Here is a 14,959-nt window from a genome sequence, read left to right on the forward strand (position 1 = left end):
GGCACAGCTCACATGTTGAATGATTCCTCACTGTTCATTGTGGGGCTTCATTTGATTTTCTGATTAATAGTCATCATAATAACCATACAAATAACAAGGCAGATCCAGAGATCATGCCCATAAGGAGAATGTTGGAGACAGTCAGTGTCTGGGGATTCCCACCGTCCCTGGGCCACGGCTGACCTTTGATCTCTGCAAGGAGCTGGCAATAAGATACCTGCCTGCCACCTGACTGTGCATCACAAACAGCTGTTTCAAGGAAAAGACAATTGCAGATCAGGCGGGGGAGGAAGTGGCCAAATAAGAGGAGGAAATAAGAACTGCCCAATGAGAGTCTGAATTTTTGAAAAAGAAATTTGCATTAACTGAATCAGAAGAATCTGCTGGCCACATGCTTGCATCATGCTGCAGGGGGTGGGCTGGACAGCTCTTTCCACTGTCTGAGATTTCTGGAATAAGGCCTAGCAAACAGACCTCCAGTGCCTGCCCACCACAGCCAGTTTGGTGTAGTGGTTAAGTGCACGGACTCTAACCTGGGAGAACCGGGTTTGATTCCCCACTCCTCCACTTGCACCTGGCTGGATGACCTTGGGCAAGCTGTAGTACTGATAAGAGCTGTTCTTGAAAAAAGAGCAGTTTGTGTCAGAGTTCTCTCAGCCCCACCTACCTCACAGGGTGTCTGTTGTGGGGAGGGGAAGGGAAAGGAGTTTGTAAGCCACTTTGAGACACCTTTCTACAATAATAATCCAGGTGGCTGCAAAGAAATCCCCCAGTGGCCCACTTCTGCCCCCTTAGGCCACTGCATCAGGGCAAATTGGAGATGTGTTATCAGAAAGCTCAGAGGGAGGGGAAAGTTTCAGACTTCAAGAAACCTTTTCCCTGGGAAAGAAAACCCCAAAGTGTCCCATCCCTCTATGAAAAGTGGCATGGAAAATGTTCTCCCAATGTGTACCTGAATGTGATTGCAAAATGAACAACTGTAGATCTCTCTCTCTCTCTCTCTCTCTCTCTCTCTCTCTCTCTCTCTCTCTCTCTCTCTCTTCTCCCTTGTTTAAACATATTTAAACATTCCAAGCTCTGAATGAAAAGCTAGACCATGTTTGATATTTCAGCTTTCCTTACTATTTGGTGATACTAGTTATCAGTATTCTATAGCTTATAGTCAATATTCTCTACCCCCATAGTTGGACCTCAAGAACCAATCAGAATCACTCTGTCTCTCTTTAAACTATGGCTCCTAACCACTATAAATGCATTTACATCAGGATGTGATGGTATCATAAGAGAGACGCCAATGTTGGATCAGGCCAAAGGCCCATCCAGTCCAACACTCTGGGTGCGTTCAGACGCAGCCTTTACAACGGATTCTGTGCCGGTTGCAATCGATGTACCTACCGGCGTTCAGACGGGGAACATCTGTCTTCCCTCTCTATCCGTTGTAAAGAGCTGTACACCGTTGCACTCTGCCACTAGGTCGGAAGTGGTGATAAACAGGGTGCAACGGTGGCTTCCGATGCAAACCAGCGTCTGATCGCTCTCCACCGGTGCCTAGGCATTTCCGTGGGAAGCCTGAGGCTTCCGGTTCCCCCCCCGCCATTTTATTTTAACTCTAAGCGATATGCGCTCATGCGAACCTTCGCCCTGAGCGTCTGTTAAAATAAACACAAAAAACCTTACTTTACCTTCCCGGAGGAGTCCGGGACTTAAGGGAGGCCAGTCTGGGCTTTAAATTTTAAAGATCGCATGCTCAAACTGTGTTGTTTGTTTTTTTAAAGGCAGGAGGAGGAAAAGACATTCCTTCTCTTCGATATTAGCTGTCAGCTCTCTCGCAATCATCCCAGACCTTCCCAATCGATTTCCGATCTACTCCACACTCCTCCACTTGAAAGCCAACCTTAGCAATATTGCTGAAAGTTTAAAAAACTAGGTCTCACCTCAATGGAAGGATAAGGAACCATCTATAAAACATTCCTCATTTCAGTTAATCATCTTCTCACTAGCTTGTTGTTTGTTTTAACTTCCTCGGCGTTTTCTGTCTTCCCACTTAAGCAAGAGATCACCAGAACTGCATTGACAAGGAAACTTGCTTAAAGCTCCAGACGTGACTTCTAGCTTCAATAAAGATCGTGCACTTGGTTCTTGCTAACAGTTTGTTATTCTAGTTTTATTGCATGCATTCATCAATGTTGACGTTTACAGCTTGTTTAAACATCTTGTTACTAGGGAGCGGGAGGGGGTGGGGGTGTTCTCATTTACTTTCTTTTTCAACTTTGCGCTTGGCTGGCTTCGGCCCCATTTACCCTCTAACACTAGACCCTGGGTGTGGGAGAGATCTCGGGATCAACCCAGCCTCCTGTCCTCTTAACACCAGACAGGAGATTAGAGAGTTGTAAACAACACGAGACAAAGTAAAAAGCTTTAAAAACTGTTTCTGCCTATAGTCTCAGCTTGTACTCATTTTTACAATCATTTCTTTCATTATTGTGTATTTTCCGGTATTTGTTTCTTAAATAATCTACTTGTTCTTTCATATAACCTGTACAAGGTTTTTAAAAGTTCCCACATCACTTGGTCTCAAAAGTAGAGATGGTGTTCTGAAAGTAGAATGAGCTTGTTTGTTCATGTCTGCTTAAGAGGTGCTGGGATATTTGCTGAAGCTTGCTCTAGGTAGGAAGCCAAAGGTCCTTGAGGCATTTCAGCCGGCTTTTTATGCTGCACATTGAGGTCTTTGAGAACTTGGTGCCAATGTCGCAGCTTCCCCAAGTGCTTCTGAATCTGAATCAGTGCTTCTTTCCTCTGTAGCTCATTCCTCAGTTCGGAAACGTCCTCTTTAATTACTTGCTCTGGTTTCTGGACAGATACATTACCAATACATTACAGGTAAGGTTTCCTTAACTCTCCATTTCTGTGGCCACGTTTTTAAACTCCGTCTTGGATGAGTCTTTTTTTACTCTCCTGTTGATTTTCCCCTTCCTTCGCCCACGCTGAGATCCTTGCTTAGCCGCCTAGGGATCAGCTCCCCCATGCTGTTTTAGCTCGGCGTTTGATTATCTGCACTGTCTGTATTTTGGTGAATGAGAATGGAGGTGAGTGTGATCGCGTTTCAGCCGGCGTAAACTGCACCGGTTGGAACCGGTGCAGTTTATGTCGGCAGAAAGGCTGCGTCTGAACGCACCCTCTGTGTCACACAGTGGCCAGAAATACCAGTGCCATCAGGAGGTCCAGCAGTGGGGCCAGGACATTAGAAGCCCTCCCACTGTTGACCCCCCCCCAAGCACCAAGAAGACAGAGCATCACTTGCCCCAGAGCCCCTAGCTATACCTTGTGGCTAATAGCCACTGATGGACCTCTGCTCCATATGCTTATCTAATTCCCTTTTGAAGCCGTCCATGCTTGTAGCACCCACCACTTCCTGTGGCAGTGAATTCCATGTGTTAATCACTCTTTGGGTGAAGAAGTACTTCCTTTTATCCGTTCTAACCCGACCGCTCTGCATCCAAACATCTTAGGCAATTCCTTGCCATTCAGATGAATGAGGCTGTACAGCATGCAAAAATTATAGATTAGTCATTCTAAAAGACAGTACAGCTGGGTCATTTCCCCTGTTTACATAACCCAGAAAAATCCCCTCCTATTTGTGCAAGTCAGTTTCCTACTCCCGTAATACAGACGGAGCACTGAGGTTAATCTGCTTCACTAAGACTTGCTGGTCTTAATTGCTGTTTGCTAAATGAACTCTGAGCGGGGGGGGGGGCATGTGGAGGCAGCTGATGTTTTGTTGGCTCTTGCTCCTTCCCCTGTTTAAGGCTTGAAGCTCATAGCAAAGGGTACATGTTGGATTGGTTTGGTCATTGGCCAGGAGTTTGAAGCTGGGTTGCTTTTGCATTCCAGGTACTGCTACATGATGTCTCCTTTTCCATTTGGCCTTCTCCTTCTTCTTAGGGGCACCAGAGTTCATTTGCTGGATAATTTGCCCCACTACTGGCTGTGCCACTGAGTTGTGGCTGGCAGGTCCTAGCTGCCATCAGTTGAGGTTGAGATCAGAACAGAAGGTGGTGGGCTTTAATCCTCACTGGTTGGCATTTCCTTGTTAATTCTTTCTTTTCTTCCACTTTGGTTCACAAACCATGAACATGGCAAAATTCATGATGAATTCATGCTTATCCTTACTAATACAGTACAGCTGCAGTCCCAGTGGCGAACTGGAGCAGTCTCTTTTTTTTCCTCTCCTCTACAAGACAGTGTTGGAAGGCAGTTTCAATTAGCAACATCATGTAGGGATAAAAAGGATTCAATCCCTTCCCCCCTCCTTGGACATCTTTTCCTGGATTGGGGCCCCCTACACAGCTGTTATATGCCTTCAAATACTGCTGGAGCTCTGTGATATCTATCACATCTAAATGGACCCAACTCTGCAAGAGATTATGCTTTTCTGCATTGTTCACCTTGATAAAATGAGTTATTCGAGGATGACTCTGCTATACCTTCTTGCATTTCAGATGGATTTCTTTTCAGACCTTTTTGAGCTCCTTAAACACAAATTGCCAATGAAAAACCTAGATCTTTTGCTTCTTTCTTCCTCTACTATGGCTTAATGTCAGAGTATCACCAGAGTAACTGAGTCTAAAGCTTCCCCTCCTCTCATTAGAGATTATTCAGAGGCCTTAGGTTTTGCACTGTATCATAATTTCCTCTAGACTTCTGGACTAGTCTGTACTTGCATTTATTCGGGGCCAGTGCAGTATAATATACTGGTTGATTTAACCAGTGGCTGGCTTTGGGTGTCTAATTCGTAAATATCTATGCATCAATATAAGCACTATTAGCTGTATTTGCGCAGGTCATATCACATCGACTGTAAGAGAGGCAAAATCCTGGTGGACTTAGCCTTGCCTTCCCCTGCTATGGTAGCCGTGTTCTTATTGGATGATCTGTCCTTGTGTACTCTTTTAGCTTTCTATCTACCATTTTATTTTTCACCCGGTTGTTCTTTCTATAATAGTGCCAATGTACAGATGTGAGATTGTGCTATTATACTGCTTCAGTATGTTAGAAATGCCCAGGTGCACATTTTCTGAGTGTTCAAAAACTATTTTCAAGGGACCATTTATGAGAGTGGCAGACAAGTAACCTACATGTTCTCCACAGGTGCACGCAACCATCTTTTAGGCATGACATAGTTCATGGCCTTGTAAATAGGGGGTTCATTTATAACTTGGTGGCTTTTAGAACGTGAATTTTCACTGCTATGCCTATAAAACAAATACTTTCCAAATTTGAGCAGCAAGCCTGTACCCCTGTTTTTTCAGTGTTGGAAGCCTGTACATCCTCTTCAGATGAAGCAGGAATTGGGTATGAGAAATCTTTCAAATATTTAGGAGGGAACGTATTACGTGGGACAGTCCCACACTAGCATTATTGATCTGACAATATCGACATGACCTACAGTAGCACCACACATAGACCTGACTGCAGTATAGAAGAGGGCAGGGTATGTTAGAGATTACGCAAATCATGTGTACATTGTGTGCGCTTCAGAACCGTGGCTTTGCACTTCTCACAAGCATAACTAGGCTCTCACATTCTGTTCCGCTGTGTCTCATTAATGCCAAAACACTATGAATTTGTCTAGACAATAACCATTGTCATTTGTTTGCCAAGTTATATAGATTTCATTCTATTTTACACCACTCTTTGTGACTCAGTCACCTGAAGCCTAGACATTCATCATCTTTATTATACACCTCTGAACTCCTTCCAATTTATCAATGGCTTTCTGACAGCACACCAGAGCTACACACAGTGTCCCTGATGGACCACTTCCAGAACCACAGAGAGGATGTTACACTAGGAAGGGGGAACATCTAAACTGACCCACTGAGAAGGTATTCTTCCAGTACAGAGCAATGACAAAGTGACAGGGCAGAAACCCTAAAAAATATCTTATAATCAGCTAGGTAGCACCAGTGCAGTTCAGCACGTGGAGAAGAGACTGAGAGAAATATCCCAGGGAAATAAATTGTAGTAAGCAAAGTTTAGAGGCTACTATTACTAATCAGAGCCACATAAAATATAGTCCCATGTGCCCACCAGACATTTAGTAATAGCCCTGAACCTCCATGACAAATAGATGGTTTGGTCCAAACCAGATGGTCCTTTGTCCAGAAGGGATTAAGTCTTCCAGGATAGTCCTAAATGGAATGGAGGTGAATGGGTCATTCTAATGTAAACCACCAAAGGTCCAAGATCCCAAACACTCTAGGTGGTGCTGTTGCCCTCGTAAGGTCACAGAGAAACACTCCCCTCTTTCTTAATGTTACACATTTTAAAAATAAGATCCATTTCACACATAATATTTTCCATGTGATTATTGGCTCAGCTATGCAGGTTTTGTGTTTTTGCTCATTTTTGTTTTTTGCTGCTTATTGCAGAATATGTTATCTGGTATTTCATATGACTGATACCATCCTGACTGCTTCCACATTGAGTTTTTTTCTTCCTTGGCCTCCAAAATAAAGTTCTTTTTTAAAGCTTCCACATGGCATCATGCTGTAATTGTCCTCTTTCCAGGTTTCCTCCATCCTCAATATACTCTTTCCTGAAAGCTGTTGTTTTGCACTTGCAGTGGAGGGCAATGTTCCCTCTAAGCTGTGCGGTGCCTTGAGCTAAAATTCAACCTCGTGGGCCAAAGGAGCCACCAGCATCAAGGCTGTGAGTGAGCCCACACCCAACCATCACGTAAATTAGTTCCCTAGAAGATTATTACCATAACCTTGTAAATATCCCAGAATGAATTCTTTTAAACTGTATTTTAAGAATGATTTAAACATTATAAGTGAAAACAGAACGAAGTCAAAATCCATTATAGAAAATGCTTTGACTTCTCTCTTCTTTTATATGTTTTCCAGAAATTATAAACAGTGTCAATATTGATATTATTCCTATTAGACATATGCAGTTTAATTCTCATTGTTCTCCAGGTGATCAATATTTAGCCAATTTCTAATCTTATTTTTAATGGCATTCATCAAGCTAAAACCTCTCTCACAATCAGCAGAGGCTTGAAAAGTTTCACAAACACCTAGAAGATTTAGTTCACTTACCAAATACACATTCCACAAAGGGAATTTACTTCCCAAATACACGCTCCACAAAGGGAATTCATTTCCCAAAGGCAGGATCAGACCGATTAGGTTTGCACTTTGGAACAGAGAATTCTCTTGCAAGATGCACACATAAAAACGTTTTGCACAATGGACAGCTTCCTCAGCATTTAATAAAGCATTAATCTTCCTCCTGAGAAGGCTTTTTTTGCTTAAACCTAAAATACTTCTACACTCCTTGGGCAAACTGCAGCTGTACAAAAAAAAATCTATTCAACATACAATGGAAGTTTACGATACATTTCTTAGAGGAGTTTGACAACCAGAGACTTATGCTTTAAAAAGTGTTGTGGCCTGGTTTATATTATTTTAAAAAAACAGAGCCTAGGTAACCTGAGAGTGCCAAATAAATGCAAGATCAAGGGGATTAAGAGCAATAAAACAGGGATGTTGAAAAAGTTAGAACTGCTACAGCAACATAAGAGAAGGTAGAATTTTGAACATGGAGGCCAGCTGCGGGCAAGATTTCCTTTGCGCCCCTCTGCAGTACCCACAATGACTTGTCGAGCAGCCCCATACCGAGTTCTGCCACTTCTCTACATTCCTGCCTTCCTTCCTGCAAAGCCAGGCTCAGAGCTTGCTCCCTCCCCACCATGGCCAGGGGTGTGTTGCAGTATAAAATCTGTGCACTTCAGAGTAAAATAGGCCTCCCAAGTCCCCCCGGGGAAACCCCCGCCCCAGAGGCCCGTTCCCCGCCGCCAGTGGATCGGGCCCTGGGGGGAGAACCCCACCCCGACATGCACGTCACCCGGAAGTGACGCAACCACGCCAGGCATGCTGGGGGCGGGGCCACGGTCGCTTGGCATGCCCGGCGTGGTCGCGTCACTTCCGAGTGATGTAGATGCAGCGCGCGCACTCCAGCCACCAGCCGGGAGTCCCCCGCTGTGGTGAAAATCACACTTGGCCAACCCTAGAGTAAAAAATAGTGCACCAGGTCATGCTTAGTAGTGTACCAGCTTAGCGAGAACATTGGGAGGGTACTACAATCAAGGACTCTTTGTACAGTTACTCAAAGGCCTACTCCTGCCTGTCATTCTCCTAATAATCTCTACATCAGATCAGGGCCTTGTACACCCAAGGCCAGTGTTACTTATAGCAGTCAGGTGTAGCAGAGCCTTATTACCACAAACTTATTTTTTATGGGTCACCCCAATGAAGAAAAAGCTAAACACAAAGCTAGACAACAGTTACAGAAACCATCAGAACACAGTAGAAATCAGGATGCTGACCTTGCCTTTCATAACATCCTTCCATAACATCCTCTTTTGGTAGACTAGTGTCTTGACTGGTAAAATGAAATACTATAGTACTGGGGCATGGAGTTTATAGAGCTAAGAGACAAGAAAAGACAATTCTCAGCCAAAGTAAATCATCAGCATCAACACTATTATTATTAGGAATCTGCTTGCTAGGCAATTTGAGTATTCAAAGCAAAGGTGCTATGGGTAATTCCTTGTGAAGGAAATATTTTACTTGCTGAGCTGATATGGATTGATTTAAATCGGTGATTTAAGTCACCAAGCAAAAGTCCTGGTTCAATGCATCAATTTTAATCAAGTTTTCCATTTAAGGAAAAGACAGCTGAGGCTATCCATAATGCAGAGTGACAGAATTCATCTGACTGCCTTTGTTAGTCTCTCCCCACAGCCCAATATCACAGAACCAAGGGTGTCCTTTTATGGTGTGGTATCTATAGCCCCTCACTCAGTCACAGCCATGAGGTGACCAGAACCAGAACAGATTTGCCTGTTTTACCATTTACACTGCAATCTGCCCCCACCGTAACACATTTTTATTCCAAGAGGTTAGTTTAGGGCAGATTATTTTCTCCAGATGGGCTGTTTTTGAAGCAGACTGAAGCCACAGGGACTGTGATTTAGATGTATGAGGAGCGGATTTAACTCTTTTCCCCACTGAGGAAGACTTGCAGTGGGCCAGAAGCTTGGGGGTGGTTATTTTCAACAGGAAAAGGGTTCAAGGTGAAAGCACCTTTCTCCCCCGCACTTGACCACCTCTTTAAATTACAGCCCCTTTGTTTGCAATTTACATTTTTATTTTTTTTTAAACTTGGGGGAAGTAATCGCTGTTCCACCGTTGGCATAGTGCCCGAGCTCCAAATCAGGAAGTCTATGATTCACATTTCACTGTGCCCCAAACTCACAATTATCTTAAAGAAGTCGCTCTGTTTCTCTCCCTGTTTCTGTCCTGATTCTGTAAAGTGGGCATGATAATAACACTGATTCAGAAAATGGAGTCATTGTAAGGATGATGACAAGATGATGTACATGAAGTGCATTGTATTATGAGAGTATTATATAAATTATTATTGTTGTTATTGTTATTTATTGTAGTATTTGCCCCTTCCAGACTCGGCATCCAAACTTCTTTAGTCAGTTCTCAAGGGTTGTTTTTTTTCAGGTCAATCAGAGCATTTCTTGACAAAAACTTTGAAACAGTCTACACCAGGACCATTTAGAACTTGAGTTCCAATGAGACATTGATTTAAAAAGGAAGTCAGAGAAAATGTACAACTCAGGCATTTAGAAATAAAGATATGAAACAGTACATTCCTGACTTAAAACACTGTCCTGTCTTGAATGCTACCTAGGCACAGGCTATAATAAGACTTCATTTACCAAACAATTGTTCCTAGAGTTGCCAGCTCCAGGTTTGGAAGTTCCTGGAGATTCGGGGTTGGAGCCTAGGAAAGGAGCGTTTGGGGGCTAAACAGACCTGAGCAGGCTATAATGTTATACAGTCCACCTTCCAAAGCAGTCGTTTTATCCAGGGGAACTGATTGCTTTTCTCTGGAGATCAGTAGTAATTCTGGAAGATCTCCAGGCCTCGCCTGGAGGCTGGCAACTCTGGGCTCCAAGCCCCCCTCCCTTTTCATTCAGGCTTACTTAGTTCCTAAGCAGGATCTGCTGGTGACAATAGTCAGGTGCAGCATGGATCATAGGAAGTCTTGCTGGCAATCTGAGAACGTTGACTTCATCCAGCTCATGTGACCTTGGGCCAGTCTTTGTGCATTTCCCATGGTGACCAACCATGCAGGAAAACACTTAGTGAGCCATTTATATCAGGAGAACAGTGGGTGGAAGCAAGTCAGGCAATACATTTCTGCTCGGAAAAGGATCCTGCCGCAGAGGACTTTGATTGGCTCATTAACTGCCCAGGGCAGGGCAATAATAACTGTAGCTTGATTGAAGCGAAGGGCTTGTACAAAGAAGGTGACTGAGCTTGAATTCATATTTCTGTTGATGCTGTCCAATATGTATAAAATGGGGTGCAGGAGCCCTCCATTTCTGGAGGCTTTCAGCTTGGTTTGCGGGCAATTTGAGAATATCATATAGAATGCAATATCTAATATAGCATCATTCCTAAATCTATGCTACATCTTGTTGGCACTGTAGCAGAACCAGACAGAGAGGCAATTAGCTAGGTTCAAGGGGATATTCTGAGGGGAAGCTCTACTCAGGGTGAGAAACGGTCTTTTAAAATTATGTTTGTCCTTCCAACTTGCCTTAATGAAAAGTGTATCAATTTTGGGGTATTTGGTGTTCTCTGGCACATGCCCAAGTTTGTTTGGAAGGACCAGTGTGTAGGAGCAAGGCTTAGGCTCAGTTGCAGATGTAGACTGACCCACCTAAGAGGGAGGAGGAGACTGCAGTGGAGAAGCAGTGTGACTCCAGTGTCTGGTGCTGCTTTCTTACAGGCTTCTTAAATCTCTGGGTTCACGTGAAGAATAAGCAGCCCACTCTAGCCTTGTCACTCAGTGGGAACAGAGGAAATACCTGGCAACAAGCACATGTACCTATCAACCCTGCAGGACCTTTCCAGGTAAGCAGACACTGGGGGCCCAGAGGACACATGCCACTTCATGTAGGTGTCTGGCATGTGCTAGCAAAATAGCCCCAAGGCTTCTTTATTCCTCGTATAGGGAATTAAAGAGACCAGAGTCAAAGGATGTGTACCAGCTTATTAACATGAAGGCTATTTCCCTCCTGAATTATTGCTTGAGTGCAAGGTTGTTATTGGGTAACAGCAGTTCTGTAATGGTTCTCCTCTTATATGCTAGTCTGTGAGTCGTAGACAGATCTTTATCCCTCACTACTAGTACTTCATGGTAGCACTTAAGCTAAATATGAGAGCCATAGTGGTTGAGATTGTAGGACTAGTATCTGGGAGACTCAGGTTCGAAACTCCACTCGTACCATGGAAGCTCACTGGGTGCCTTGGGCCAATCACACTCTCTCAGGCTAAACTACCTCACAGATCTGTTGTGAGGATAAAATGGAGGAGAGGAGAATGATGTAAGCCACTTTGTGTTCCCATTGGGAAGAAAAGTGCGGTATAAATGAATTAAATAAAATAAGTAAATGTGTACATTAAATATATGAGTTAAAGGGTTATTTTAACTGAGACAGACAGAAGATAGAGGATAGATAGAGGATAGATGGATAGATAGATGGATAGATAGATGGATTGATGGATTGATAGATGGATTGATAGATGATATATGGATTGATAGATGGATTGATGGATTGATAGATGGATTGATAGATGATAGATAGATAGATAGATAGATATAGATAGATATAGATAGATATAGATAGAGATAGATAGATAGATAGATAGATAGATAGATAGATAGATAGATAGATAGATAGATAGATAATGTCTTGTCAAAAAGGAATAGGTATGTCTACATGTCTAGGACCAGAACTGGATGTTACAGGAGACACATGGCTGCTACCAAAATCAGCAGCCCTCCGTCTCCTTTTCGTCTAGCAGTACATATCATGACTCCATTGCAATTTTCTCCCACATGCAGAAGCCAAGTGGAGTGGGGAAATTCATAGCATGGTGTGATGCCACATCATGCATTTATTACTGGACGATATCAGGGAACATACCAGACTGCAGTTTTCAGTAGCAGCTGTGTGTCTCCTATAATAGCTGGTTCCAACATTGGGGTCACCCATGTAGCTCTGTTAGCAGAGGGTCCTATATGATATTTGTTCTTATTTATAACAGTTACATGTTAGTCAAAGAATTAATTCAGATGCTGATTTGCTGTTAAGTTGACTGCAGGTACTATTTTTTTGTATCTCAGAGAACTGGCCTTTTCTTTTTTAAGTGCCTTTGCGCTTGTTCCTATAACACCCAGAAACTCAGTAGGAGAAGTTTTTCAGAGTGTTGACAAGAGGAAGGAAAAATTTCACCTTCTATATTCCTGCTTTAAAGGCAATGGAGCAGGACTAGGGGGGAAAGATGGCAGCCCCATGTTGTTAAATGCGTGCTGGGGCAGCTGAGACTTTAGCAGCCATATGCCCCTCTGCATTTATGCTCTTCTTGCCATATGCTAGAATGCAACTAAGGCAGCTGCCAGTTTGTGTCTGTAACGGCTCTGTCTATCTCCTATATAGGCTAGGTTTTTGATGTCTGTTTTATTTGTGGAGATACGATATATAATAAGCAAGCTGTGTATAAAGTTTGTTTTTGTTTTTAAACCATGGCAAATTTTACTCAGAATGAAGTTGCATAACTTTATCAATATTCGCTTGTGATTTTGATGAATCGGATATGGTCCATTACGATTAGTTTTAGGACACTCATAGAGTATTGGGCACGCACACACACGTCTCCTGGACTGCTACAACTGTAGACAGGATATCTGGGTAAAGCAAAGTTGTATCTAATAATCACTTCTTGGGATAATTTGATAAAAGGGTGTAGTTTTGTGCTCAGGACCTGACTGAAGTTGCATCTTTATAACCCAGAATACTGAAAACATACTTTTAAATACCTCACAGATTAGGCAGCAGCAGCTTTTGTGATTCAATGGGCATTATCTCAATTAATAGACTTAAGCTGGTGTAACCTTGGGTTTGCCTGAACAATGAATAAACAAATCTGGTAAGGAGCAGGGCGTACTCACCTGGAGGACAGCAGTGATGTCAAGGGGCAGAACCCATAGACCCAGAGATGGGACTGAGACATCAAAGAGTAAAGCAATGAGGTCAGAAAGAAGAGCCAACAAAGAATACTATTTTATCAAAGGTGTACATCTGTCTCCACCCACTCCCTCCCCTCTCTCTGGCTGAGGAGATATCAGTAGAAAAAGGATTTTAAAAAGAGATAACTACAGTATTTAGAGAAGCTGCTTTTGAGGCCAAGAGAATTTGCAGCCTCCTCGGCAAAACAGTGTTCCTAGGATGGGGAGGCATGGTAGCTGAGCGGCTAAAAAACCAATATAAGTTTGTAGCATAAATAGACTCTGTATAGACTGTACTGGAGCTGCGGTGGCTCAAGTGGTTAAGACGCTGAACTGCAGGCTGTGGAAGGTCAGTAGTTCAGCAGTTTGAGACCCAAGTGTGCCACATGACGGAGTGAGCTCCCGTCTCTAGTTCCAGCTCCTGCCAACCTAGCAGTTCGAAAGCAAGACATTGCAAGTAGATAAATAGGTACCACTTCGGTGGGAAGGTAACAGCGTTCCGTGTGCCTTGGTGTTTAGTCATGCTGGCCACATGACCACGGAAATGTCTTTGAACAGCGCTGGCTCTTCGGCTTTGAAACGGAGATGAGCACTGCAACCCTAGAGTCGGATTCGACTGGCTTTCGAGCAAGGGAACCTTTACCTTTATAGACTGTACTATTGTGGTTGCCAACCTCTGGGTAGGGCCTGGAGGTCTCCTGGTATTATAGTTTATCTCCAGGCTACAGAAATCAGTTTCCCTGGAGAAAACGGCTGCTTTGGAAGGAAGCATTATACCCCACTGAGGTCCCTCCCCAGGCTCCACCCCCAAAGTTCCAGGAATTTCCAAACCTAGCGTTGGCAACCCTAGGGTACACACATACATTGTACTTAGTTGCACACAACAACCCTCATGTGTTTCTTTTGAGAGGGATTTTTTTTTTCAATCTGTTGATTTGATTTGGAGTGGGGACTACAATAATGAAGAAAAAAATCATTCATACAATTCCCCCACATATGAATTACAAGAATTACACAATAATAAACCATCAACAGTTAACAATGATGAAACTCCTATCTTATTAATAAAGTGCTTATTGAAAGCTAAATTCCAAAGTGCCTCAGAATATCAGTGCTTCCATAGGAACGCTCTGATTAGAAGATCTCTTCCAATATTGTAAAAACAGCTTCCAAGAGATTTTATAGTGAATATTATGCCCTACATTTTATTTTCTTTGTTCAGTGGATTATTTCTTATGTCTGTGTATGGCATGGCTGTGCACATTTGCTTTGTTTTTACTTAGCTCTGAAGTGCATAGCATTCTTTGGGGTGCCATAAAATAATAATCTAGTTACTTTTGAATGTGCTGTTCATTGCTTGTAGCTCAGTTATTGCTGTGCTCTTAATGACAGCAGGGATGGGCAACTAATTTGTTATCATTCAGTAGCTTATGAGCCTGCTCCAGCACACACATTGGTTTGACTCTCAAGCTGGACATGTGTCTTCACTGTGGCAGCAATGTTTCCGAGTTCTGGACCATTTAGACTTGGTGGTAATCTCTCCCTTATAATAAAAGAGTTTTGGGTGCCAAAGTTCTAAAATGCACTCCTTTAGTGTTAGGCCGAAAAAACTGCCACTCGGAAGACACTGGCTGGGTTCATTGGCTGCTTTGTGCAGTCCCGGCCAGTGTTCCAAGGTCATTTACATATGGAAGCTGATTGGACTACACTCCATTCCACACCTGAAACTCCCCCCCCCCCCGCAAGGCAGTTGGAATTTTCAGTTGGGAGAGGAGAATGATGTCAGCTGCTCCCTAGG

General features: G+C 43.2%; 1 protein-coding gene across 1 annotated transcript in view; it reads left to right on the forward strand.

Moving 5' to 3' along the window:
• The window catches only part of LOC107108514 (MAM domain-containing glycosylphosphatidylinositol anchor protein 1-like), a 178,406-nt gene that overhangs the window by 154,831 nt on the left and 8,616 nt on the right, over window positions 1-14,959 (forward strand). Inside the window, exon 8 of the mRNA XM_015408950.1 lies at window positions 10,879-11,003. Coding sequence (XP_015264436.1) covers window positions 10,879-11,003 — 125 coding nt within the window. The remainder of the gene's footprint in view (window positions 1-10,878; window positions 11,004-14,959) is intronic.

This window comes from Gekko japonicus, unplaced genomic scaffold (genome assembly GCF_001447785.1).
Source record: "Gekko japonicus isolate JY-2015 unplaced genomic scaffold, Gekko_japonicus_V1.1 scaffold19, whole genome shotgun sequence".
In the NCBI taxonomy this organism is placed as follows: Eukaryota; Metazoa; Chordata; class Lepidosauria; order Squamata; family Gekkonidae; genus Gekko; species Gekko japonicus.